A 26005-nucleotide genomic window follows, 5' to 3' on the forward strand; every position below is an offset into this window, starting at 1 on the left:
AGTAATCGGGTTCGGGGTTTAGGGTAGCAGTACGGTGCAAGCGTTAGGTGATAGTAGGCATATCGGCGCTATTATTTGTCAATTGATCGCAGGCGTATTGGTACGATTATTTGGTTAATTAGACTGTAGGCGTATCGGCACAGCCGTTGTCTATTTGGAGGTAGCAGTACGGTGTAAGCGGCAGGGTCGTATAAGGGGCAAAGGTCCTCCTTATATATAGTTGTTACTACAAGCAGGGCAGTAAAAGTTGGTTGGCTGCAGGTAGAGTAGCAAAGGTCTATTGTAATAGCAGTACGGTGCTAGCGATAGGTTTATTTTCCGTAGGCAAATCGGCACGGAATCTTGTCGGCTTGTATGTGTATCGGCACGAGTTTCTTGTCTGGTCGCAGGTGTATAGGCGTAACGGTTGTCTGGTTCAATTGCAGGCATATTAGCGCGAGGTCTTTTTAGTAGGTTGTAGTTCCATAGGCGTATTGGCACGGAGCTTATTAATTTAGGTAGCAGTACGGTGCAAGCGTCGGGTGACGATAGTGGTCGAACGTAGAGCTTGTCTATTGGTCGGTTGATGGGTCGCAGGCATATTGGCGCGATGGTAATTAGGTTTGGGGGTTTGGGGTAGCAGTACGGTGCCAGTGTTAGGTCCTTCCTAATTGATTTCGTCTCTCCTTGTATAGCTTAGTATTAATTAGGGTGGTTATCGCAGCGTAGTAGCTAGAGGATAATGGGTAGGATTTGTTTTAGAGGACTCCGCGGATAATATGCACCTACCACCCAATGGCACGGCGCGGGTCATAAGTTAGCTCGTCTTGGCCGTTGGCCCAAACTTAATGCATATTAGAGGACTTCGCGGACAATATGCACCTACCGCCTAATAGCACGGCGCGGGTTATAAGTTAGCTTATCTTAGCTGTCACTATAGGATTAGTGCTGGGCTTAGTAATAGGATTACTATATCGTTCTCTGTAGTACTAGACTAAGTCTTAACCAGGGTTGTCTCTATAGCTCGTATAACTCCGTATTAGTCGAAAAGATTAGAGGGGTAAGATATTATTGCCTTCCTAGGTAGTTATCCTTATCCATAGGAGACCTTCTAGCTGCTTAAATACCGGCTCCTAGTATTAATGATAGCGACTTAACGCGTTAATAACGCGCAGCTAGGGGTGTTCAACGTGTGTTCTCCGTAAGAACACGTAGGATAGGGGTGGGAGATTATCTAGGCCTTCCCAGGCGAGGTAAAGAGGGAGCTTTAAAACGAATAAAGTCCCCCCTAGGTGGGTAAGCTTAGTATAATATTACGGCTTGTATAAATGCCTCTGAACCGAAGCTTATAGAATGCTATATTACGAAGATACTAAGCTAAGGAGCAGAAGAAGGTTAAGGAAGGGCTAGGTCTATATACACGAGCCAAGTCTCTAAGCGAGCCCCTAATTAGGCTGTATGTAGACGTCGTAGGGGCGGTGCCCTAGCGCCGTTATACCTAAGGCTTATAGAAACCGCTAAGACTTTAACTAAGTAGTCTTTATAAAGCACTTTTATGCCAATACGTTCTTCTAGCCTGTCCTCTACCTTTATAGCTCGTTCCTTTACCTATTAGTCCTTTAGGGTAACTCTAATATCTCCGCTCCTAAGGTGTTGGACTACAACTATATTATAGACCTCTTTGCGAATCTTTATAAGGACTTCTGTTTCTAATTATCCCCTAAGCCCCTCTGCTTTTTCTATATTTAGTTATATTATAATTATATACCCGGTTATTATCTTAAGGGGGGTAGGTTCCCTATACTATAAAAGCGCGGCTACGGCGGCCTAGGTGCGGTTCGCCAATAAGGGGGGTTTTTATTTATTTTTAATTTTGCTTAGCCGTTAGAGGATTTAATTAAGGGTTTGCTAAAGGGGCGCCTAAGGTTCACTAGACTAGCGGAGCCATTCTACTAGCTATATTAGTTCGTTATAGCTAATAGTTACTCCCCTACAATTCTAGATACTAGACGCATCTAATAGGATTTATATTTTATTAGATGCCTTCTTAATAGAGGTGTTTCCGCTTTATAGTGTAGTATTCGCCCGTCTTTATTATAGAGGGCCGTTATTAGGCGTAGATCTGGCGGTTGCGCGCGAGTATAAGCTACCGTCAATCGATATATACCTCCCCTACGATGTATGCATCTTAGGGGGATTCTCTAGGTGTTTTTTAGGGTTCTTTTTAGTTAGTTTCAGTCTTTTTAGGCTATGTGCAGCAAGAGCTCCTCGCATATTGGGGTAGGGTAAGGATATATTTTTAAAGGCGGCTTTAACTAGGATAATTAAGAATTAGACTTAACGTGGTAAATAAAATATTTATAGCTAACTCTTAAAGAATATATAGCTAACTAGTAAGAATAGGGGAAGAACCAGAGATAATAATAGATTTAGATATAAAAGCGCTAGTAGGAATATAAGATATAGAAATAGAAAGCTCTATATAAAATAAGTAGTAACTAGGGTATAGATATAAGAGATAGAAGTTCTAAATATCCTAGAGAAAGTAGAAATAGAAAAAGCAAGAAATAATAAAGAGGTAAAGGACCCTTACCGGGGGTCCGCCACCTATCTATTATATAGTATAACTATAGTAACACAAACCACCGTCTTATAAGGCCCTTACTAAATAGTCTAGACCTAAAGAAATACTATATCCTTACTATATAAGAGCCGTACTATAATACCTATATATAATTAATATACTGCCCCTAAGGATTCTAGCTCCTATATAAACTAAAAGCAGCCATACGCGTGTGCTTTATAATTAGTAAGACTATTAGCCTATCCTTATAGTTATAGTAGGCAGTTAATCTAGATATTATAGTTATAACAATTTAGATATATAAAGGACTAGTATAAATTATTAATATATATAACCTTAGGGTTAAAGGGGTCCTATAAATAGAGAACATTATATTAGTAATAAGGTTACTTAAAACTAAAGGCATAAAGTTTATTTTATTAGAAAATATAAACCTCTACTACCTATAGTAGGGGGGTATCTACGTCACTGCTAAACAATAGGTAGAGTGCCTACTAAAAGCTATAGACACCTAGGGCCTTAAGCTAGCTACCCCCCCTAGAGCAATTATATAGTAATAAGGATCCGCTAAAAGTATAATTAACCTTATATTTATAGATAAAGGCCTATATTAGAGACTTAAAAGGTATAACCCTAAAGAAGAATAGGCACTTACTTTAGACTATATCCCCATCTAGATACAGCTAGATTTAGATATTAAGGCGTAACTAAATAGCAAAAAATATATAATAAGGATGCTTAAGGTAAATAGCTTCCTTAATATAGTTAAATAACAACTTTAAGACCTAGAACAAATCCACCTAATACTAAATAAATAAGGCTTATTAGCTACCCCTAAGGAAATTAACTAAAGACTAAAAAGGATCTAGGTAGCAATTAAAAATAGGTTAAAAGAATACTGCCTAGTTTTAAGACTGGGCCCCTATACGCGATATATATAGTCTATATAATACGCGGTTCTTATAGCTAGCTAATAATAAGTAAGAAAGAAATACTTAAGTAGCTATAACCCTAAAGATAAGAGATAATATAAAGATATAAGAAACCAGTTAAAGAATACCCTAAAAAAAGTAAGGAATAACTAGAGACAATTTATAAATAAGTATACTTTTAACTTAAGCCTCCCCTATAATAAGGGCCTATAGGCTATAGCAAAATAGGTAAAGAAAAAGGTAGGGTAACTAGTAAAAGATTTATACCTACTACCCCTATAAAGAGTAGGGGAATTATAGGCCACTAATAATAATAATAAGAAGGTAAAGATCCTTATAGAAAGGTTCTTCCCCTAACTAGCTCTAGTAGACCTTAGTAATATTATAAGTAAAATACCAGTAACTCGCCTATGGGTTAACAGCGATATAATAATAGAGGAAATGGCTAGAACTATTAGCCGCCTTTTAAATAATATAATACTAGGACTAAATAGGATTCTAAATAAGGCCCTAAAGACCTATAAACCACTTATAGCACCCTAGCTTATAGATATAGCTAGAGTATACTTTACTATAGGCTACTACCTATAACTTAGAAGATCTATAACAACGGTTATTCTATAAAAAGAAGGTAAAGTAGATTACTTAATCCTAGGAAGCTACCGCCCTATTGCCTTAAAAAACACCCTTAGTAAGATCTTAGAAAAGGTAATAGCGGACCATATAGTAAATATAGTTAAAGAATACGCCTTACTACTATAGAGCTAAATAGGGGTAAGAAAGAACCGCTTAACACTATTAGCACTTATGCTACTTACTACTACTATTAAATCCGCATAGGCGATATAAAGGGACTTTATAGTATTAATGCTTAGCCTAAATATTAGTGGCGCCTATAATAACGTACCCTATAAGCGTCTCCTATATATCCTTAGGGTAAAAGGCTTTCTAGAATAGATTATATAATTTATTTAAGGGTTTATAGGTTAGAAAGAAATATTATTAGTCTTTAATAAATACTAGAGCCCCCCTATTATAGTTATAACAGGAATACTATAAGGATTACCCCTCTCGCCTATACTCTTCCTTTTCTTTATAAGCAACCTATTTAACTTTTTTAAAAAGGGGGCGGCCTAGAGAATAGGCTTTATTAATAATATAAACCTAATTATATGCGGGCTAACAGCTGTAAAGAATTATAGAATACTAGAGAAAGCTTATAATACCTATATAGAATAGGCAAGATAATATAAAGTCTAATTCTTACCGGAGAAATACTAGCTAATCTATTTTATAAAAAAAATATAACTAATCTATAAATCTTTAGTATATAATTTATATCTAAGGCTTTAGGGGTTAACTAGTTTAGGGCTTAAGGGTATTAGGAGTATAGGTAGATAGTAAGCTTTAGTAGAGCGTATATATAGTATAAGCGGCCTATAAGGGCTAAGTATAGTATATTACATTATCTAGGATTATTAATTTTATATAGGGTCTATGCTTTTAGAGGTTACGCCTACTATATATAGTAGTTGTCCGGCTAACTATAACGTATAGGTCTAGTATTTAGGCTATTAGAGAATCTAAAAAAGGCCCCCCTAAGTTACTCCTTAAACTACTTTAAAAGGTCTAAATAGCCTACCTTTAAAGTATAATAGGCGGATATAAGTAAACGGCTATAGCATTGCTTAAGAAGGAAGCTAATATTCCCCCCCAATAACTATATATTAAAGCCGCTGTAATATAAAAGGCGTAAAATAAATATAACTTTAATATTATAAAGTATATTAAGATACGCCTAAATAAACTATAGAGGGACCCTAGGGCGCCCTATAGGAGAATAAACTAATAACCCTAAAGTAGGGAAGATATATTAGAGAAATAGGTAAAGAAAGTAGAAGACGAATAGTACTACTTTAGGGCCTAGGCCTATATAAAAAAGGAAGGGAAACGTATAAGAGGCTAGTAAAAATAATAGTAAGAAAGAAAAAGGAGCTAAAGTAGAGCATAAAAGAATGCTAAAAAACTATCTACTATAATATAATACTGCTTAAACTAATACTAAAAAGGTGTATAGGAGTTAAAGGTATAGAGGCTAACTAAGGTAAAAGGAACCTAAGCCGTAGCATAGTTAACGCTATAGGGGGTAAATATTTTAGGGCTCTAAGAAGGCCTAATAAAGGTAGAAAATATAATAGTAATAATAGGACTAAAAGACTAGCTCTACTAGGTAGGTATTCTAGTAGGTAGCCTAAGATGCAAATATAGCTAGCTAAAATAGACACTAAAACATATAATACTATTATACCCCTTATATACTAACTAAGAAGTAATACTCTTAGTAGCTAGCATAAAGAACTATAATATACTGCTCTTAATATAAAAAGGCCTTAAGGTAGTTACCTAGTAGCTTATTAGCTAAAATATACTAAACTAGTTTTAGGTTATAAAGGAAATAGTAATAAAGGCTGGGGGGGGGAGCAATGGGCGCCCCCTAATGACTCTACAGTAGTAGAGTAAAGTTTGCAATACTAGCGCGTCCGTAGGCTTGTTACGGCAGCAGTGGTTCCTAAGGAGGTTAAAAAGTAAGGTAGTAGGAGCACCACAGGTGACTCGCAGGCGCCTGAGTCCCAAAGGCGGGGAGATGGATCACGGGGTTTTCTCAAATAGAGTTTTCTCCCACATGTACATAAGGAGTAGTCCGCGTGGGCCCAATAGGGATCCGAATCGGACGTTAAGCAATGAATTATTATTAAATAAACCGGGCCTCGGGGGACAATTTCCCGGGGCTTCACCGCTTCATCAACCGACAACCTTTTTGCCGTCCGCTTCAACCTTTTCCCTCCACAAGTTAATTTCAACGCCTTAATAGAATCCGATTCTAGGACACCATGGGGAAGCGCAAAGTGGGCGCACTCGAAAAAGTTGATGCAGACCTGTAAGGTTTCAGCTCCCCCATCCCAAAATATTCCTATTAACACGTAATCAGGCCCAGTCTACAATACAAAATCCGCCGCGATCCAGCGTAAGTTCCCTACTCACAAATCTGCTACCTGGGCTGACCAGACCGAAGTTCGTACAAAGACGATTTCCAGAACCAGTATAATCAATATGAGACTCTACGAGAGCTTTTCATGCAAGCGCCAGGTGCGACTGATGACAATGGCATTGTGTCGCTTCGAGACTTGATCGACTTTGTTTCGCACGTTGCTGAGTGCTACCCTGCAATTACAGCGAGCTTTCCAAATGACCTCATTCAAATACTGGCCCTGCATCATGAAGAGCTGGAAATGGAACTCCGCGACAAGATTGTTGGGAGCTTAGTGTTATTGCGAAACAAGGAGGTTATAGACTCATCAACGTAAGATTTCCTACGAGCTGTCGTAATAATTAACGTGTGAACGCTTATATTGAAACTATATAGTCTCCTAAACACACTCTTTCCTATTCTGGTCTCCACCCTCAGCAAGTCTCTCCGCGCTCTTCTGTTCCAGAAAATACTCTCCGATCTCCGTTCTTCAAATGCAAAAACGATGAACCACCGTCTGAACCGTACAATTCAAACTGTCCTCTACAATCTTCTCACTTCAGACCGTACGTCGCCAAAAGGCATCTGGGCGGTGAAAATCACTCGCGAGCTATGGAAACGGCAGATATGGACGGATTCTAAGGCGGTAGAGATCATGAAGGAAGCCAGCTTGGCAGAGAATGAGAAGGTGATTACAGGAGGCGTGAGATTTTTCCTTGGCGGCGATAAGGAGCGGGAAGAGGCAGCGGGAGAAAGCAGCGATGAGGACGAGGCTATTGATATGAGTAAACTACGACATCAAGCGGGCATAAACAAGAAAACTCGAAAGAAGGAGAAAGAGTTCAAGAAAGCTGCTGCTACTGTTAAGAAGAAAGAGCGCAAGAAAAATCAGCCGCATCCACTCAATTTCTCCGCTTTGCACCTTCTGCACGATCCACAAGGATTTGCTGAAACTCTATTTTCGAAGCATCTACAGAATAGCAAGTCGAAGCTCAACCTCGAGCAAAAACTACTTGTTCTACAACTTGTCTCTCGTCTCGTTGGCTTGCACAAGCTCACCGTCATCTCCCTCTACTCTTACTTCCTAAAGTACCTGACCCCTCGCCAACCGTCCGTAACTTCATTTCTGGCATCATTAGCGCAATCAACACACTCTCTCGTTCCTCCCGACGTCTTAGAACCTCTAATCCAAAAAATTGCAAACGAGTTCGTCTCAGAAGCAGCGGCTTCAGAAGTCGCGTCTGCAGGCCTGAATGCAATTCGCGAAATTTGCGCGCGTCAGCCGCTAGCAATGAATGATACCTTATTACAGGACTTGGTTATGTATAGGAAGAGCAAAGACAAGGGTGTCATGATGGCCGCAAAGGGGTTGCTGAGTCTCTATCGTGAGGTTGGCGCTGAACTACTTAAGAAGCGAGACAGGGGTAAAGATGCCACGATTGGGCTAAGGACTAGCGAGATTACTGAAAGGAGATATGGTGAGGAAGCCATAGGTGAGATTGAAGGCATCGAACTGCTTGAAAAGTGGAAAGAGGAGGAAAGGAGGAAGAAACGGGAGGAAATGGGTTTGCCAGCTGATGTAGCTAGCGACGAAGGAGTGGAAGAAGGGGGCGAAGCGGAAGACTGGAGAAATTGGGAAGTCGAGGAAGACGACAGCGACGATTCTGGGGGCTGGATCGATGTCCAAAGCGACGGACAGGATATTGAGATTAGTGATGATGAAGATGACAAACCACCCTCAAAGAAGGCAAGGGTTGAGCACGAAGCTGCATTAGAACGCCCGCCAATAGAGAAAGAGACAGCCACAGCGGGCGAAGCGAAGGGGACATCAAAACTAGCCACCACCCGCATCCTCACTCCCGCTGACCTCGCCAAGCTCCAAGAGCTCCGCCTTGCCGCATCGATCACAAAATCCATGCCATCCGCCAAACGCCGCCAGGCTCTAGAAGCCCGTCATGCAGATGATCCTCTAACCGCCGCTGAGATTGAGGCGCCCGCCTCTCTCTCTGCGAAGAAGACTAAAGAAGAGAAGATCACAATGGCCAAAGGGGACCGGGAAACACATCACCAAAGCACGACCGCTAAGCGGAAAGAGAAGAAGATGGCGCAAGGCAAGAGCACGACTAACAAGGAAAAATCACGGCAGAAGAACTTCCTCATGACTTTAGGGAAGGCCAAGGGGAAGCAGAAGAGAAGTTTGGTAGACACGAGAAAAGCGCTTCGAGGCCATATTGATCGCCAAAAGAGAGGAGGCCGGAGGGGGAATAGATAGGTTAGGTGGTGTGGCTATTACGAAGCCGGATACCAGCAGTAGCTCGAGATAGGTTTGCGAATCGTACTGGATCGAAAATCGCCAGCAGCCACAGATGTCAGTCAGCTTACTACCATTTATTAGGTTACCAATATGCCTGCCGCTAATCCTAGTAATTTAAGTAATTACTTTTAGGGGGTACCTAAAGCCTTTATTACCACGGCCTGCGCCCTCGCTACAAGGCCATAGTAAGGTATTTTAGGCTTAAAAAAGGGTAGAAGGTGTACAAAGGACATTACAAGCGATTAAGTGAATAGATTCTATCAAAAATTTAACGTCCGTCTCTGCGTTGCAGAAAACCCACCGTACCGGAAAATATGAGGGGTACTTTAACTTCAAACGACTATAACTCTGCGTACACGTTATGCTTCACTATAATTATATATATATTATATACTATAGCTACTTTATAACATTTAAGACCCTTCCTACTTTATAAATTACGTTTGTATTATCGCCTCCTTACCTAATTCGCAGAGAGCCTTCTTTTATAGCGTACTAACATCCCTTTACTATAGCACTACTATTAAGCTCTTACTACTTATGATATATATATAAGGGTTATATCTAAGCCTTAGAGCCTTATTACGATAGTAGAAAGTCATTATTAGCCTTATATCTACTATAGCGCGCAAAGTTATATAGGGTCGCTACCCCGGTTAGTACCTCTAGCCAAAGCGATTTTTAATCCTGGTTAGTGCAAATAGTTACCTAATCATTACAGCGTAATTTACTTAGAGTAGCTGCCACACCTGTGGCTGTGTAAAGTCTTGGCAAGAGCGCCACCCTCAGCCTTATAGCCTTGTGATTTAACCGGGGTACAGCTGAGCGTGGTCCGGAGAAAGTTGAACGTGGTCGCCGATGGGGGTCGGCGAAAGTTGAGCGTGGTCGCCGATGGAGCGCCGGCAAAAGGTCGGCGGTACTCAACTTTTACCTATACAGAACGCGCATTAGTAGCCACAATTTACCTTAGCGACCGTATGCACTGGATATACAATGCATATGCTAAGCATATATATACCTATAAGAACATATTGCAATGGCTTATTAGTAAGTATTTGCTAAGCATATACGTAGCATATACTTTGTATATTCTTAGCATATGCTTAGCACATGCTATATATACTTAGTATAGTATAGCCTACTTATATAGAACACAAAGGCAATACTTTAGAGGGTAGTATATAGGGAGTAAGATTTCTTTAATATAAAGATATAATAGGTAAAGTATATAGAGTAAGCATATGCTCTGTATATGCTAAGGCTATACATTATATATAGGATATTTTAATAATATAGTTTACTAATTTTATTATTGCATATACCCCGCATATGCTCTATATATGCTAAGGCTATACATTATATATAGGATGTTTTAATAACATAGTTTACTAATTTTATTATTGTATATACCCCGCATATGCCTAGCATATAACCTTTTATTTATTAAATACTTTAAATTCTATTAAAATAAATATTAAAGTAGTTAAATAGCTTTTAGTAAGTATATATAATATATTAGTAGTGTATATGCTAAGCATATACTAAACATATGCGTAGTATATACTTAGGTAGATACTATAGCGTAGCTTACCTTATATAAAATATAAAGGGAATACCTTAGAGGGCAGTATAAGTTAATAGATTGTATATGCTAGGCATATGCCTAACATATACTAGGCATATATAGCTATAATCTTTTTTAAAATTTTTAAATATTATATTAAAAGTGTCTGCATATGCCCTGCATATGCCAGGCATATAGGGCATATACGCTAGGATATTTGCAATTTAAGATTAACAACTGTGCATTTTCTATTTTATTTAAATTGCATATGCATTGCATATGCGTAGGCTGAGCGTGGTCCAAAGCTAAGCGTGGTCCAGGGTTAAATTTGAAGTTCGGACCACGCCGAGCTGTGAGCCCTGATTTAACTTCTAACTGCTAACTTAAACTCTATAAAGACACCTACGGAATTCGCCACCTTACAAGGGTATGGTCGGAGCGGGTCGGCCACCCTCCCTGCTAGTGTACCCGCCTCTTATGTTATTTGCCACAATACATCACCACTTTAGATTTATAGCGTGCCACCCTAGGAGTATATAAGAAGAGGATAATAGTAGATAGTGGGTGGGGGGGAGGAGGTTAAGTCAAGACATAGTTTATTAAGAGAGGTTAACGTGTGACCGCAGTAGCTTGATGACCGCCTCGTGCCCTTTATCTGCCGCCTACCCTAGCGGCGTCCGTCCGTACTAATTATCCTTTAAGTTGACGTCAACCTTGCTAGTCTTGAGCAGCAGCTTAATAACCGCCTTGTGCCCTTTCTCTGCCGCCCACGATAGCGGTGTCTGTCCAAAATGCCCTTTCTCTGCTGACTACGATACCGGCGCCCGTCTAGGCCTAGCTATCCCATTATTATCTTTTAAGTTAACGTCAACCTTGCCAGTCTTAAGTAGCAGCTTAATAACCGCCTCATGCCCTTTCTCTACTGCCTACGATAGCGGCGTCCGTCTAGGTCTAGCTAACCCTTTATTATCTTTTAAGTTAACGTTAACCTTGCCAGTCTCAAGTAGCAGCTTTATAACCACCTTATGCCCCTTTTCTGCTGCTAACGATAGCGGCGTTCGTCCTAACCCATTTGACCCATTATTATCTTTTAAGTTAACGTCGACCTTACTAGTTTTGAGCAGCAGCTTAATAACTGCCTTATGTCCTTTTTCTGCCGCAAACGATAGCGGCGTCCGTCTGTACCTAGAATGATCCTTTAAATTGATGTCGACTTTACTAGTTTTAAGAAGCAGCTTAACGACCGCCTCGTGCCCTTCCTCTGCTGTAAATGATAGCGGCGTCTGTCTGTACCTAGAACGATCCCTAGAGTTAATATCGACTTTGCTAGTCTTAAGCAGCAGTTTAACAACTGCTTTGTGCCCTTTCTCTGCTGCAAACGATAGTGGCGTCCGTCCGGTCCTATGGAGCTTATTATCCTTTGAATTAACGTCGACCTTACTAGTTTTAAGCAGCAGTTTAACGACCGCCTTGTGCCCTCCCTCTGCTGCCCATGATAGTGGCGTCCGTCCAGGCCTAGAGAATTTATTATTATCTTTGAAGTTGACGTCAACTTTGCTAGTTTTGAGCAGCAGCTTAACAATTGTTTTGTATCCTTTTTCTGCTACTAATGATAGCGGTGTTCGTCCGGATCCATCCTTTAAGTTGATATTGACTTTGCCAGTTTCGAGCAGTAGCTTGATGACCCTACCTATACCCCGCCTTGTGGCTTCACAAAGCACATCACTGTCCCAAATTGTTTTAATATTGGTTATGGCGATCTTAACTTTTGCTGCTTTGCCAAGTAGCATTATTAGAATGTCTTCAGAATACCTTGTTGCGGCTTCTTTTAATACCAGTTTACCCCATCTATCTTGCAAATTAAGTGGAGGTCCTTTCTTTAGCAGTGCACATATTACCGCCGAGTTCCAGGACTTTGTTGCGATGTGCAATGTATCCGCCTTCGCATTATTACAAAGTCTAAGCTCCAGGAGAAGTCGCACCGCAGAATCATTTCCAGCGCTCGCCGACTCAAGAAGGGGTTTGCCATCCATTGGATCAATACAATTGTGATTTAGTAGAAAATTGATTATATCTGAGTAACCATGAAGTGCTGCATGGGTTGTAATGGAGTAGCCCTCATCCGAAAGTTGACGGCAATATGCATGAAGATTAAGAGTTGGTAATTGCAATAAGACCTTCAAGAGGCCGACGTGCCCCGCATTAATGGCCCAGCGGAAGAGTCCAATGTGTGGTAGGCGGTTTGATGCACTCGGATTGCCCTAGGGTCGGATATCAAATGAAGTTTGTTTATCCATAGCTAGGAATCTAAACTTCTTCCACGGAATATCATCCTTAGTTATCGTTGACGTATGCTTTAACCAATTTTTAACCGCGTAGGTTAAAAATTGGTATTTTCTGCTCATATCTGGGGGTGGTGGCCTCTTTAACTCGGCGAACCGTGCAAGGTTAAGAGCTAGCGACTTTTGTTCTATACCCCGACGATGTAGAGATTCCCAAAGTTTGAGTATGCTAGATACAGCATTCTAGACGCTTAATCTAGATGTGACACTGGCTATAATCCCAGTTGGGGTAGGAAGTTGGCTTGCTTGTTGGGGAATTTTAGGCCCTGGTATAGTGATTTGGGTTTTAAAGTCTGAGAATAGCAGGTACGTGATGCAGATCTCTCTAGCTCCAATATCGGCTTTTTGGGGGCGGAAGTGTAACCCAGGGGTTGAGCCTCCCGGTGGCAGCCTAATTAAAAACTGCTGAACAGTATGATGGGCAAAGCGGGCGGTTCCATCATTATTAAGAACCACGAGGTTTCCGCAATTTTGAATTAAGCGCGAAGTATCTGGGATTTTCGTTGAGTCCTAGGTTTTATTAGATCGGTTAAAGGCGATGGCTTCCGCTAATTCTGTTATGAGCAGAGGACGTTTAGCAGAAGTAATCCATTTAAAAATCTGTTGAGCTCGGTTTACCCTCGCAGGATTTTGTTTAATCTTTTTTACTACCCTTGCGTATGTTTCTGTTATTCCTTTGGGAAGGTTTTGAAGTGTTTGTCTGATACTAGAATCGGAGTCCGTCTTGTAAAGGTTGGCAAGTTGGAAATAAACCTAAAGGAACCTAATAAAATAAGTTAGTTATGTAAGGTTAACTAAAGAGTGATATGCAAGGGGCAACGGACATCCCGTGAGCTTGGCTTGTAAGTGTAGTTATTACCTTATATTGAAGAGAGGGATCTTGAATCTTTAATGCTCCAGAACTTATGTTAAAGTTCATCGTCTCCTCTATGAAATGAGCGATATTGTCTGAAATTTTTTCCGCTGAAACTTGGAGGTGAGAGAATTTCTTTAATGAAGCCGAGATGATGTGATTATCGCGACTTGATATAAATATCTTTACGGTTGGTTGCCTGGACTGAGATAGTTGATATACAATGGATAAGATTATGGTCTGCACCTCGCTTCTATATTTGTCGAGGCCGTTAATGAAGAGATATACTTTAGAGAAGTGCTTGATTACGCGGAAAATAATAGCCGATAATATATTATCTGTTACGGCTCTGACACCTGGCCCGTATAATGGATCCACGTGTTGCTCCAAGTCGCCTGATATGTTTATCCCCTCAAGTAGCTGCCTGACGATTGCGCAAAGGATATTTCGTGCCTCCAAGGATCTGGGATCAGAGAAGTCACAGTAATGGTACACGATTCCAGTATCCTGAGTAGTAATGTCCTTTTCTATCACGTCCTGGCTGGTGAATTCCTGGATAGTGACGTCTTCCCTGCTAGAATCCTTGGAGAGTGTGTCTATAAGAGAGGATCTATGTTAACACTCTTTAGTTTCTAGTATGATTTGCAAAGTTTAGGGGATATTTATGCTAGAATGGTCTTTCCCGACCCGGCTAGAAAATTGTTAGACTAAGTCTTGTACTAAGTAATCGCATAGAAGAGCGGATGCGGGCATTCTTACGGATCCCGTAACACTAAAGACAGTCCGAGCCTCCACTTATCCATTTTTGGAATTTGTTGGTTCTAGTGAGCCACGTGCCTGTTCCAGGATGGCGTCTTTTGCGCTCTTTCATATGTTTATCTACATAGGCGAGAGACGATAGATTTGATAGGAGTAGATTTCTCCGTTTAACTGCTGGAGGGATCAGAAATAAACAGTTATTATTGGGCTATTAAAAACTTACTTTTTCTCCGCTTCTCCCTTTTCTCTTTATTAGTGTGCATGAGGACCCGATTACGTGAACTCTTAATTATATGTGATATCATGACTTCCTTCTCCATGTTTGTTAAGTTATCGCGAAACTTGGTGAGGATCTTCTCGCGAAACTCGTCATTAAAATTTTTCCACGTGAACTTTAATAAGGCGCCTATTAAAATATTTAGTTAATTTGGGAATCTAAAATTAAGCGTGGAGGCCTTACGGGGCATCGAGTGTTTGAGTTTTCGAAAAATCGTCTTTGCATCTACACAAAAGTGTATAATATCTAGATATACTATTGATATTGCTTGCAGCAGTCGGCCATGACTAGGGAACAGTGCTTGGTAGATTCGGCACCTTGGAAGGTTGTTGCCAATTCGGGTGAACATATTGATGAGATTTTTGAAACATTTCTGGTATTCTTTGGCAATCTAATGTTGGCGTAAATTAGTACAATGGTTATGTAAAAGCGACTGGGGTTACTTCACATGTATTAATACTCTGATACTACCCCATATCGGAGCCATCGTAATTGTATATGTATTGGAGTATATGTCAAGTGCCTCGCCGAACTGACTTATGGCGTTGATAAGTGGCTCTAGCTTTCTTGATATCGCCCGACTTTTACTCTGTTCCTTATGATCTTTCTGTGCTGCACTAGCACTGTAGAGGAGATTCTCTAGAGAAGCGGTTTCGAATATTTCCTGCTCCTCTTTGTCCAAGTCTTCTATATAGCGATTGCGTGCTAGCAGCCATGGGTCCTCGGGTGTAGATGCATTAGCTATGACAAGCAAGGGGTAGAACGGCCTGAGTAATCCAGTCTCTACAAAATTTGTAGTAGTACGTGTAGCGACACCGCTAGAGTTATTAGCTTTTTTGAAAATAGTGAGAGTGTTGATCTTTAAGAGGAGGCAATAAAGATAAGTAAGGCTAGAGAGCGGAATGTTTAGTTTAAATTGAATGGTTGTTGCTTTCAACTTACTCGCTTGGCTGAGGCGGTGCGACTGGCAGCCGCACCACGTCACCCCGACATGCTACTTGGCAGCTCAGCCACTACGACCTCTGCACACCTCCGGCATCAGGCACTCTGTTAAGTCATGGGCAGGTCTCCTCAAGGCATCATTTAGGCTTGTTCTCATTCAATATGCGCCTTGCCCCCACTAGCAGGGAGGGTGGCCGACCCGCTCCGACCACACCCTTGTGAGGTGGCGAATTCTGTAGCCGTTTTCAGAGAGTTGAGTTGGTTGACCAGACGCATGGCTAAGGTTAAGTTAGATCGCAAGGCTGCCAACTTACTAAGACCCCGCACAGCCACAGGCTTAGACTTGCTTGATTGACGTAAGTAAATTACTTCCTGGATGTCACGTGGAATGTATGGGGTCGTTTTGCACTAGCCGGAATTGGTGATCGCTTTAATTAGAGGTACTAACCCGCGTAGCAACCTTATATGAATTTGCGTACCATAGTAGACACAAGGCTAATAATAACTTCCTAATATCGTAACGAAGTTCTTAGGCTCGGATAAGACCCTATTATAAGTTTTATAAGTGGTAAGAGCTTAATAGTGGTACCGTAGTAAAGGGACATTATTACGCCCTAAAAGGAGGCTCTCTGCGAATAAGGCGCGAAGGCGATAATGCGAGCGTAATTTATAGATATAAAGGGTCTCGAATATTGCAAAGTAGCTATAGCATACGACTTATATATAATTATAGTGAAGTATAACGTGTGCGCAGAGTTATAGTTGCTTAAGGTCAAAGTACCCCTTATATTTTCCGGTACGGTGGGTTTTCCGCGACACAGGGACGGACATTACCAGGTAGTATATTTGGGTAAGGTCTTGGCACCAAAACCACGCTTTTCCAAAATAGGAAGGGGAAATTTATTCTTGCTCCGTAATCTTGGAACCTCGGCATCTCAACCAGGTGCCTTTCTCATCCTTTCTCCGCTTCACAAGGCTTGAGTTCAAGAATCAGTCACCATGAACTCGGAACCTGATCTCCGTCATGCCATTTCAATGCGCCCTAACCCATTCCACCCCCATCCCTACCGATCAGAAAGCCCGCGCCCCGAATCCGTCCACCACCCGACTTCGTCCGATCCTGTCCGTACGAAGAACGCCACGAGCACTGCAATTGAACCCACCACCCCGGCCAAGGAGGATCACGATCCTATATCCCGCCATGTCGCACATAGAGAGAGCGACATTGAGGGTCAGACACTGCCACATTATACCGAGGACAACGACCCTTACCAGCTAGCCAGCTGCATAAAGTCCGCGAAAGAGATTGATCTAATTAGGGCTAATACGTCACGAAAGCGTGATGGATGCGGCCCGCTTACCACCAACAAGAACGCATCCAAGGCGAGGAAGATACAAGGGTTCTATGAGGCCCAGAATGAGAACATCGAGAGATTGCTGAAGCCTGTAGACGATCACCGGAGACAAGCAAAGGAGGAGCAGGGCGCCAGCCATTTGAAGTTTCAAATCGCGGTACAGGGCAGTTTCATCGCCAATGTCTTGCTTGCCGGACTGCAGCTCTATGGCGCTGCATCCTCAGGCTCGCTGTCTCTGTTCACGACCATGGCCGACGCCCTGTTTGACCCGCTGTCGAACGTTACCCTCATACTGTGCAACCGCGCCGTCAAGCGCGTGGATGCGCGTAAATTCCCTTCTGGCAAAGCACGTATCGAGACAGCTGGAAATATTTTCTTCTGTTTCCTAATGTGCGCCGTCTCCGCGATAATTATAGTGGAATCGATTCGCGAACTAGTGATCGGTTCCGTAGAGGAAACGAAGAAATTCCACCTGCCCTCCGTCATTGCGGTCGCAGTGGCTTTCTGCACGAAATTAGGACTGTTCCTCTACTGCTGGGCGCTGCGGAACATGTACTCGCAGATCCGGATTTTATGGGAGGACCACAGGAATGACCTGCTCATTAATGGCTTCGGTGTCCTCACATCCATAGGAGGCAGTAAGCTTAGGTGGTGGATTGATCCTATGGGCGCCATCATACTCTCATTCTTAATCATTTTCCTGTGGCTACGGACTGCGTACTCCGAGTTCCAGCTGTTGATTGGCGTCACTGCTGATACACATATGCTGCAACTCATCACTTATATTTGTAAGTTGTCTTATTATGGACCCTACATTGCTCCCGTATCTGTCGCTAATGCAATAACAGCTATGACCCATTCCCCATTCGTCCGCCAAATCGATACCGTTCGTGCGTACCACAGCGGGCCACGTCTCATAGTTGAAGTCGATATTGTCATGAGCCCAGATGAGTCCCTGCGCGCTACCCACGACGTAGCAGAGGAACTACAGACAAAACTCGAGAGCTTGCCAAATGTGGAGAGGGCCTATGTGCACGTTGATTATGAGACTAGTCATGCGCCAGAGCACTTCTTGAAGAAGGAATTGTAGCAATATAGTTAGTGTTTGAGACGGGCTGTACGGTTCCCTAGAATGGATAGGAATGGTACGGCAGTTGTGTATATATGTAGACTGTGTTGATTGGCGTCGTTGGAGACTTGGCCGCAGCATTCATGGCTAAAGGATCGAAGCTTACAGACGCACTCCTTTGTCCTCTATCGGCTCTATTAATATTCATCACTTTCCTGTTGCTGCCACTTCTTCTTGTTCATGACAGCACGTGCTCATCCGTTCTATCCCATTGATTCCATTGGCCAACTCTTGTCGATAACGGTAAGACCCATTTTACTTTTGGAAGGGATACACGCTAGCCCTAAGCGCAAGTGGCACACTCAGCGTGGTATCGAGTCCGACGAACCACATCTCATCCCCTCCCTCCATCACTCGCTGCGTGTGGACCATGGCACAAAAGGACTGTTACAAAATGCCGCTACCTTCATTTCTCCACCTTAGTTTGTTCAGGATCACGATCTATTTCCCTACAGACTAGGTGAGCAATGTCCCAACATTCGATTTTATCGTTCTTTAAGCGGCATGGATATTGTGAGAGCGATTGGCTAGCTTGCAGTGAGGCTGCGAGATGTGCGTATCCTAGTTATTTCATTCGCCCAGTAGAGCCACAAGGATACTGTAGTTATACAGCTCATGCCAGCGCCAAAGACGGCGTAGATAGAGAGGATCGTATTATACAGTTCCGCCCTCAGCAGTATGCGTTGGACTTGGACGTGACGGATGCCGTAAAAGACGTGTATCGGTCTTATGCTCCGAGAGTTTTGGAACTCCAGATTCCGCGGCTGCCAGCCGGCCTGAGGGTTTACGAGCTCGACATCATCCCAGGCGTTCAGTACAAGTGTTGGTTTCATCACAGAAAAGACTTGGATGGAGTGGAGTGGGAGAAACAGGTCAGGTTGACAAAAGACTTCGCGGCGTTCGTCGCCCGTGCGTGGCCTAGCGACGTCAAGAACAGTAAGAGACGGGAATGCAATGGCAAAGTTGGCGCAAACCTCAACTCAAAACTCCGACAGCTTACCAAGAAGTTGCCGTCTGCATTCCTTCGCTCACGAGCTCAACAAGCCGTCACGGCGCTGCCGCTCCTGGACCAGCTCCCTGTGGTACTGAATCATGGGGATGCCATCCCCTCAAACATTATTGTGGACCCGCACACTGGACAACTGAATGGCCTTGTAGATTGGGCAGAAGCTGAGTGGTTGCCTTTCGGGACATGCCTATACGGCCTCGAGTTCATTCTTGGCTGGCTGGAACACTCTGGGAGGCAATGGAAATTCACTTATTATGATGGTGCTGAGGTATTGAGAAAACTTTTCTGGGAGGAGCTACAAATGTGTATCCCGGACCTGGCAGGCACCAACTCCATTGGAATGATGAACTCGGTGATTCTGGCAAGAGATGTGGGTATCTTGCTATGGTATGGATTTGCATGGGACGAAGGAAGGATTGATAGAGTTGTCAATCCGGAAGATGACGCGGAAGAGGTGGTATGCCTTGAGGTGTTTCTGAGTTCTGGTGACGCAACAAACTTTCGTTAATGATGGGCCTTGGGCAGCGGGAAAGTATGCGAATCGTTGAGGAAACACGAGAAAAAACCAACCGAGACTTGAAGTGAAGCGTAAGTGGATCATTCGGGCGTACTCTGGTCTCTCCTGACACTCTCAGATTGGTATATATATATATATATATGTATTTTGCACCACTTTGCGGGGTCCAGCCCTCGATTTCCTTCCTCAAGGCCTACACCCCGCGATACCCACACAACAGATACCGCACATATGCCGCCGACCCAGCAAGGGTGATGCCTGGCTTCGTCGAATCGTCTTACCCCTGCCATAACACCGGTGACGTGGACGAACCTGAATACAGCGAACACATTCACGAAACTACTGAAGGGATGGAAGACTCAGGACTTATCGGACCACGACCAACCGTTCATGCAAGAAATGAAACTCGAAGACGACGAACCTTTTCTCTCGTCCCGAACTCTAGCCCCAAATTTACAGCATGCGGCGCATATCCGCAGCTCCCGAAAACCTGAGCGTGCGCGTGGCTCCTCCTATGAGTGTGTACCGCGCCCTCTATCCTTCGGCGAATTCGTTTTGCCTGGGGGTGCTTTGGAGTCCCCGGTGCATTACCCGGCCGAGCCCCCTAAGATGACCGTAGAGTCAACCCGTGACCCTGTGCCTGCTACTGCTGCGTCACGACCTTACGATCCGTATTTCCAAGACCCCGCTCGCTCTTGGGATGCACCACCTTCCAGAGACGGTTTTTCTCATAGGGTACCTCCAATATTTGAAGACATCTTCCGAAGGCACCCGTTACCGCAACCTCATGTTAAAGAAGGTTTGGACGCTTACGTTTCCACGCTTGAGAGAGAGAATCGCGACCTAGTTGAAGTACGCTATTTATCTAATATAAATAATGTCTTGAGTCGCTAGGGATATTATGAGAGTTAGAGTGGTTTCAACGACATCATCACACAGACGCTAGGGCATGCCTCACTACACAAAAGTTGAGGACAACGACTCTAAGTGCCGGAAGAACTGACGCCACTTTCACGAGTGAGGGGGCCAATTTTCTCCGTGTACTGCGACGTCCCCCCAAACGGACCCCCATTCACAAAACAACTCTGGGCCTACTGGCGAAGTTAGTCATACCCTTTCATCACAGATGGAAAATGCAATTATGCCAGCAGCCAGGTGCGCTGAACTCATACAATCCTACGAACGCTGGCGCCTGGAATTCTTGTCTGAGGTGCGCAGACAATACTCTGAGACCCCTCCAAAGGCCTCTTCTCCAACTTATGCAAAAATAGTCAATCGCGCATCCCGGACGGACTTACCTATCGGACGGGACTGCAAGTCTAGTCCGCGAATCAAGGCTACTCCAACCTTCTCATCGAATAACACTCCACAGCCTACAGCTAGTAACGCCAACGCAGCTGGCAGTAACCTCAAAACCAAGTCTTCAGTACAGCGTCAAAAGGATCCTTTGTCAGTGGAGGAGCTTGGTGGAAGCATAACGCCAGAAGCAGATCTGCCACTCCCAAGCATAGAGCAACTGACGCCTCCCGGGAGCCTTCTACGCCTATCGATGCATTATGCCCTGAGGCGCATGAAAGATCCCAGACCGAAATCTTGAGCGAAGTATTTTTCAGACTTGCCGAAGCATATCCCCTGGATGTCGACGCCATTATAGCGAGGAAGCTAATGTCGGAGGAAATCTCAAAAGTTATAGCCCATTGCGCCAAAACCAGCGCTGTTGATACCTCCACCACCATGCGACGCACATCTCCCGCTTCTCCCTCAACGGGCACGCCCACAACTCTGCCTACTCTAACGCACCCGCCCTTGCCATATCCTGGCTTCGGAGACCCACTCACTACCGCCACCAAACACAACGACGCAGCGTCCGCCGCGCTGGTCCAACTCCGCTACCACTACCTCAGTCTTCCCCTCCGCGGGGCCTCTACAGGCCTTGTAGTTCACGCCTCCGACGAGGAATCGTGCGAGGTGCTGAACGCGCTGCTGGACGTAGTGCAGGAAGCTGAGGGCGTTGCGATCGAATCGATAGAAAGGGTTAGAGCGATGATCGAGGACAGCACCAAGCTTTCGATTATGGAAAGAAAAGGAAGAAGCCGCAGGAGCGGTGGGAAGGAGGCAAGAAGAGCAGGAGCAGCTAGGCTGGTGCTAGCTCGAATAGATGACTTGGGGTTGGCTTAAGTGGTCATGAGTATAACTTGACTTGTTCGTTCTGCTGACGTGGCGAGCGCTCGTGGCTTGGAGTCAACCTAAGGTTATATAACCTACTTGGTTCACTTGGCTAGGACTGTGAAAACAGTCAGATAGTTCGAGTTCATTTTTCTAGGTTTACGGTGGAGTGTTGAGCGGCTTCGGTTTGCGTGCTTTGAGTTCCTGAAGCTGTTCCAGGTTGAGTCTGGGCACTTTCGTCGGATGCGACGTGTTGCGTGGTTGTTGGTTTATAGGATGGTTTGAGAAACCTTTTCTTGAAAAAGATGTGAATTCAGTTTCATACCTAGATAGCATTCGTTTTATTTGCTGTCCTATTTGCTACAGTACACTCCTTTAGTTCTGGCTCGGGAATTAGGGTTATGGATTAGGAATCGTTTAGTTCATGCCTTTGCTTATTGTCTAATTTCCGTCATTTGTCTTTTCCAAGTAATTATGTACAAGGTTGCTTATGGGCTTGCGAAGGGTTTCAACATCTAAACTTCGAATGTGAAAACACAAACAAAACTTGTGTAGCAAACCGTCAAAAGCCCGTAAGCGACGTTGTTTCTAATGTGTTTTGTTCTTGCTTTAATATCCTATTCAGCTCTATGAATATACGAGCCGTTCTATGTCTACCGCTTAAATCTTATTTGCTCTTGATTTAGTAAATCGCTCTATTGCCCGTCAACCTTCGGCTTAGCCAACTTCTGCGCCTCTTCAGATGTCATCATCTGCTCATAGTCCGGCCGTGGGAGCTCGAAGCCGTCAAGGACGCGTCCGAAGGTGATGCCTCCGAGACGAGCCATTGGCCGGAGAACCTTTTTAGTCGAATGTCAGCTATTCCTTCATATTACAGCATGNACTCGGGGATCCTGGGATGGATATATTTACCCCTGGATCTATCAGGTTTCCCTCCTCATTAATCGCATCCTCCCTTGCCCAAAACCTCACGCCCTCGATAATCGCCAGCACACCCGTCTTCTTACCCGGCGTTGCACGGCTCTCAAACTCCTTCGTTTCCACCAGCTTCCCTTCAATGCTAAATATCGACTCTTTGACGCGAGACGCCTTGACAGTGGTGCAGGGCGCTGAATGCAGTCCTGTGAGGGCCCATTCGGAGATACCGTAGGGCGCGTTGACAGAGGTTGCGTTTGCGGCTTCGATGAAGTGCTCCGAGATGATGTTTATGCAACCTTCAACCAGCGGTGTTAGAGCGTGAGGATGAGTGCAGTTCGAAGGAGACAGTGAGGGGGAGCAGTACATTCGCCTGTCTCGGACAGATTCCGTAGACTGTCTTTCGCGCGGTCGAAGCCGCCTGCGAAGCCCATTATGAAGAGCGGTGGGTCGTGGTTTATAACTTGGAAGTAGCTGAAGGGCGAGAGATTCGTGCTTGAGCCTATTCAGCTTGTCAGTGGTCTTGAGCAATCTCCAATGCCGCTCGATAAGACCAATCGACCCCCGTTACTCACCATCCTTCGACCGCGTGCTTATAAAACCCACTGGCCTTGGTATAATTGCCGAAATCAGGAGCTTATAATTATTTACTGCGGGCCGCCCCTCAGCGTATGGGTCAATCTCTCTGTGCTCCTTCGTAAGGCACTCCCCGCCGTCATTAGGCCCGTCACCAGGCTTCCAGCTAGGTTGCTTCGTCTTGGTAAACTTCCATGCATTTTGTGTGTCAAAATCTGGACGTGAGGCCTCGACTTTGCCGAAATCGGGGTGGGGGTTCCGCTGGATGGTTTTCTCGGCGTCGGCCATTTCTGACTGTGCCTGAGTGGGTTTTGAGGACACTTTGGGCGAATTGGTGACGAAGGGTCGGCGGCGAAGCGGGCGGAGGGATCGTGGAGGCCTGTGCTGCAGTGGTTGGTTGAGGTGCTTCAGGATTTGTAACTTTAATCTCATGTGGAGGAGAGCTGTAGTTGGCCGCGATAGCGCATAGACTACGCGCAATTGGATTAATTAGTAAGCTTAGGGTGGAGCCGTAAATGGCAGCAGTGGTGAGCGGAGCAGTGGTGTATGCTGGCCAAGCGCAATTGCTATCATAAGCTTGCGCGTGGGTTGGCGCGTTACAAGTAATTGTAGTGAGAAATGGGTTTTGAGATATCGAATTCCCAACCCCGCAATCCGGGGAAAGGCCGAAAACACCTGAAACGAGGGGTATGATTTTACGATACAGCAACAATACTATGTATGAGCGGAGATATTTGTTGTGGTTACAAATCCAAATCTTAATGCTGTACAACTAATATCTGATACTTCCCCACTCGTGAGATACGGCAAGATGGAGGAAATTAAAGATAAAATTCAAAAGCTCACCATATCTGATCAATACAGCACCTACAAACTAGGTAACTTCAAATTGAAGTCTGGAGGGGAGATTCCAGATGCATTAATTGCGTACAAGACATTCGGAGATCCAAGTCTACCAGCTATAATTTATCCCTCCTGGTACTCAGGGTGTAGGTTGGGAGCTCATTCCGGGATCGTCGATGTACAGTGTTGCTGACAGCGTTTCTAGCAATATCTGACAATTTTTGGCTGATTGGAGAGGATAAAACGTTAAACCCCAAGAAGTATTTCATTATAGTCACAGCCCTCTTTGGAAATGGCCAGTCATCTTCACCGTCGAATATGCCAAACCTCAAGCCATTTCCAGATGTCCTTTTCTATGACAATGTTAAGGCCCAGCATATTCTTGTGACAAAGCACCTGGGTGTCACTCACGCCCGAGCCGTGCTTGGTTGGTCCATGGGAGCTGGTCAGACATACCAATGGGCTACTCAGTATCCTGACTTCATGGACATTGTTGTGCCGTTCTGTGGTTCCGCGAAGACTTCCTTGCACAATCAAGTCTTCCTTGAGGGCGCGAAGTCCGCTTTGTTTGCCGCGAAAAGCACATCGTCAGCTGGAATATCTCAGGGAGAAGTACGAGCCAGTGATACGGAGTACCGGCCATTTACTAAAGAGGAGAGCAGCGTAGGTCTGAAAGCCTTGAGTCGAGTATACGCTGGCTGGGGTTTCAGCCAGGCCTTTTATCGTGAGAAGCTATACGAGAAAGCCCTTGGCTTTAAAGACCTAGATGACTTTATGGTCAATTTTTGGGAAGCATGGGCCTGCTCTAAGGGTAAGTCTTTCGTGTTATTTAAATACCTGCATAGCAGTTGGATCAATTACTCAACCGAATAACTCTCTGCTTCAAATGGTCGTCAGAGGAAAATCATACTTCTCTTGGTGGAAATTGTGCTGTCCACAGCCAGACTAAGCTAACACCTCAATAACAGACCCAGAGAATATGTTGGTCATGGCCTACACGTGGCAATCTGGAGACTGTTCGGACCAGGAACCGTACAATGGAGATTTTGCTAAGGCCATGCAAGGCATCAAAGCGAAAGCATTGGTTCTGCCGGGGCAAACAGACCTCTACTTTCCGTGAGTCGTAAATTCTCGAATAAGAATTCTTTCGTTGATAAATGAGAAGCCCAGAAGACTCGGCAATAGAAGTGGCAAACATGAAACCAGGAATTGGTGAGATGCATATATTTCCCAGTATCTGGGGTCACTGGGCAGGAGGTAAGAGGCTATGACCTAAAATATTGCTGAACGTCGTACTTTAGAAGTAAATGCTAATAAAACAAAGGCCCTGGACAGAGCACAGAAGACGTAAAGTGGCTTGATGAGAAACTGAAGGATTTCTTCGCGAAGAGCTAGAGTTATAAGACTGGTTGGCCAAGAATCGGCTGTTCGTGATTGGCCAATTTGGAAACATCCTTTTTTTATAAAGTTCTACACAGGAAATCTGAGCTTTCAAGTTTCTCCTAACTTAATGGATCCGATAATTTTGAAACGATCATTGAAGTCCTTGCGCTCAATTACAAAGACTGTGTCAATGTGCCACGTCAAACCACCTTGATTATCATTTCTTGGCAGTTGCTGGTGCCCTTCAACATCTCCTTCGTAAGCCAAATCTTCATCTCCTCGGTCAAGTAAGAACCCTTCTACCACACTCTTGACCTCTTTGCTCAACTCTTCGACGCCACGCGCTCCGGCAACTTGACCAACCGAAAGGTGGGGAGTAAAAGGCCGATTATCTATATCACACTCGGAGAATTCTGATTGTAAAAGCGCTTGGAGATGGCGCAGTGTGCCAATTAGATTTTGGCTCCCAGATACAGGATGAACACCCAGCATATTATTGTTTTCTCTGATGGGTTGATCAGACGGATTCAGCCATACA

At 44.0% G+C, this 26005-nt stretch overlaps 8 protein-coding genes across 8 annotated transcripts; 4 read left to right on the top strand and 4 right to left on the bottom strand.

The window, feature by feature from the left end:
• The first annotated feature begins 6345 nt into the window (after positions 1–6345).
• On the top strand, positions 6346–9260 carry K441DRAFT_705408 (SDA1-domain-containing protein). The gene is made up of 4 exons (XM_067653595.1): positions 6346–6433; positions 6485–6520; positions 6569–6856; positions 6920–9260. The coding sequence occupies exons 1-4, from the start codon at positions 6387–6389 to the stop codon at positions 8793–8795; spliced, it is 2247 nt and encodes a 748-aa protein (XP_067504474.1). The 5' UTR covers positions 6346–6386; the 3' UTR covers positions 8796–9260.
• A 2139-nt stretch (positions 9261–11399) lies between these two features.
• K441DRAFT_474577 (ankyrin) lies at positions 11400–12026 on the bottom strand (the record flags this gene model as incomplete). The annotated part of the gene is made up of 1 exon (XM_067641873.1): positions 11400–12026. A coding segment is annotated over one exon (627 nt), but the record flags the coding sequence as incomplete, so codon positions are not given.
• Positions 12027–13449: 1423 nt separating this feature from the next.
• Positions 13450–14399, bottom strand: K441DRAFT_696198 (uncharacterized protein; the record flags this gene model as incomplete). Its single annotated transcript, XM_067652865.1, has 3 exons — positions 13450–13506; positions 13603–14206; positions 14356–14399. The coding sequence occupies 3 exons, from the start codon at positions 14397–14399 to the stop codon at positions 13450–13452; spliced, it is 705 nt and encodes a 234-aa protein (XP_067504476.1).
• On the bottom strand, positions 14192–15397 carry K441DRAFT_92684 (uncharacterized protein). Its single transcript, XM_067654546.1, has 5 exons — positions 15081–15397; positions 14816–15023; positions 14579–14761; positions 14356–14526; positions 14192–14287 (listed from the first exon to the last, which is right to left on the bottom strand). The coding sequence occupies exons 1-4, from the start codon at positions 15117–15119 to the stop codon at positions 14369–14371; spliced, it is 588 nt and encodes a 195-aa protein (XP_067504477.1). The 5' UTR covers positions 15120–15397; the 3' UTR covers positions 14192–14287; positions 14356–14368.
• A 1124-nt stretch (positions 15398–16521) lies between these two features.
• Positions 16522–18225, top strand: K441DRAFT_659433 (uncharacterized protein). Its single transcript, XM_067648533.1, has 2 exons — positions 16522–17717; positions 17778–18225. The coding sequence occupies exons 1-2, from the start codon at positions 16574–16576 to the stop codon at positions 18017–18019; spliced, it is 1386 nt and encodes a 461-aa protein (XP_067504478.1). The 5' UTR covers positions 16522–16573; the 3' UTR covers positions 18020–18225.
• Positions 18226–18383: 158 nt separating this feature from the next.
• On the top strand, positions 18384–19798 carry K441DRAFT_92815 (uncharacterized protein). Its single transcript, XM_067654547.1, has 2 exons — positions 18384–19655; positions 19703–19798. The coding sequence occupies exon 1, from the start codon at positions 18526–18528 to the stop codon at positions 19573–19575; it is 1050 nt and encodes a 349-aa protein (XP_067504479.1). The 5' UTR covers positions 18384–18525; the 3' UTR covers positions 19576–19655; positions 19703–19798.
• Positions 19799–22159: 2361 nt separating this feature from the next.
• Positions 22160–23853, bottom strand: K441DRAFT_659435 (uncharacterized protein). The gene is made up of 4 exons (XM_067648534.1): positions 23241–23853; positions 23033–23167; positions 22663–22964; positions 22160–22589 (listed from the first exon to the last, which is right to left on the bottom strand). Exons 1-4 carry the CDS (start codon positions 23671–23673, stop codon positions 22446–22448), a joined length of 1014 nt encoding a protein of 337 aa, XP_067504480.1. The 5' UTR covers positions 23674–23853; the 3' UTR covers positions 22160–22445.
• A 102-nt stretch (positions 23854–23955) lies between these two features.
• Positions 23956–25637, top strand: K441DRAFT_635852 (homoserine acetyltransferase family protein). The gene is made up of 5 exons (XM_067646446.1): positions 23956–24230; positions 24290–24895; positions 25053–25200; positions 25250–25341; positions 25409–25637. The coding sequence occupies exons 1-5, from the start codon at positions 24053–24055 to the stop codon at positions 25477–25479; spliced, it is 1095 nt and encodes a 364-aa protein (XP_067504481.1). The 5' UTR covers positions 23956–24052; the 3' UTR covers positions 25480–25637.
• Positions 25638–26005: the final 368 nt, after the last annotated feature.

This window comes from Cenococcum geophilum (genome assembly GCF_001692895.1).
Source record: "Cenococcum geophilum 1.58 unplaced genomic scaffold K441scaffold_19, whole genome shotgun sequence".
Classification (NCBI taxonomy): Eukaryota; Fungi; Ascomycota; class Dothideomycetes; order Gloniales; family Gloniaceae; genus Cenococcum; species Cenococcum geophilum.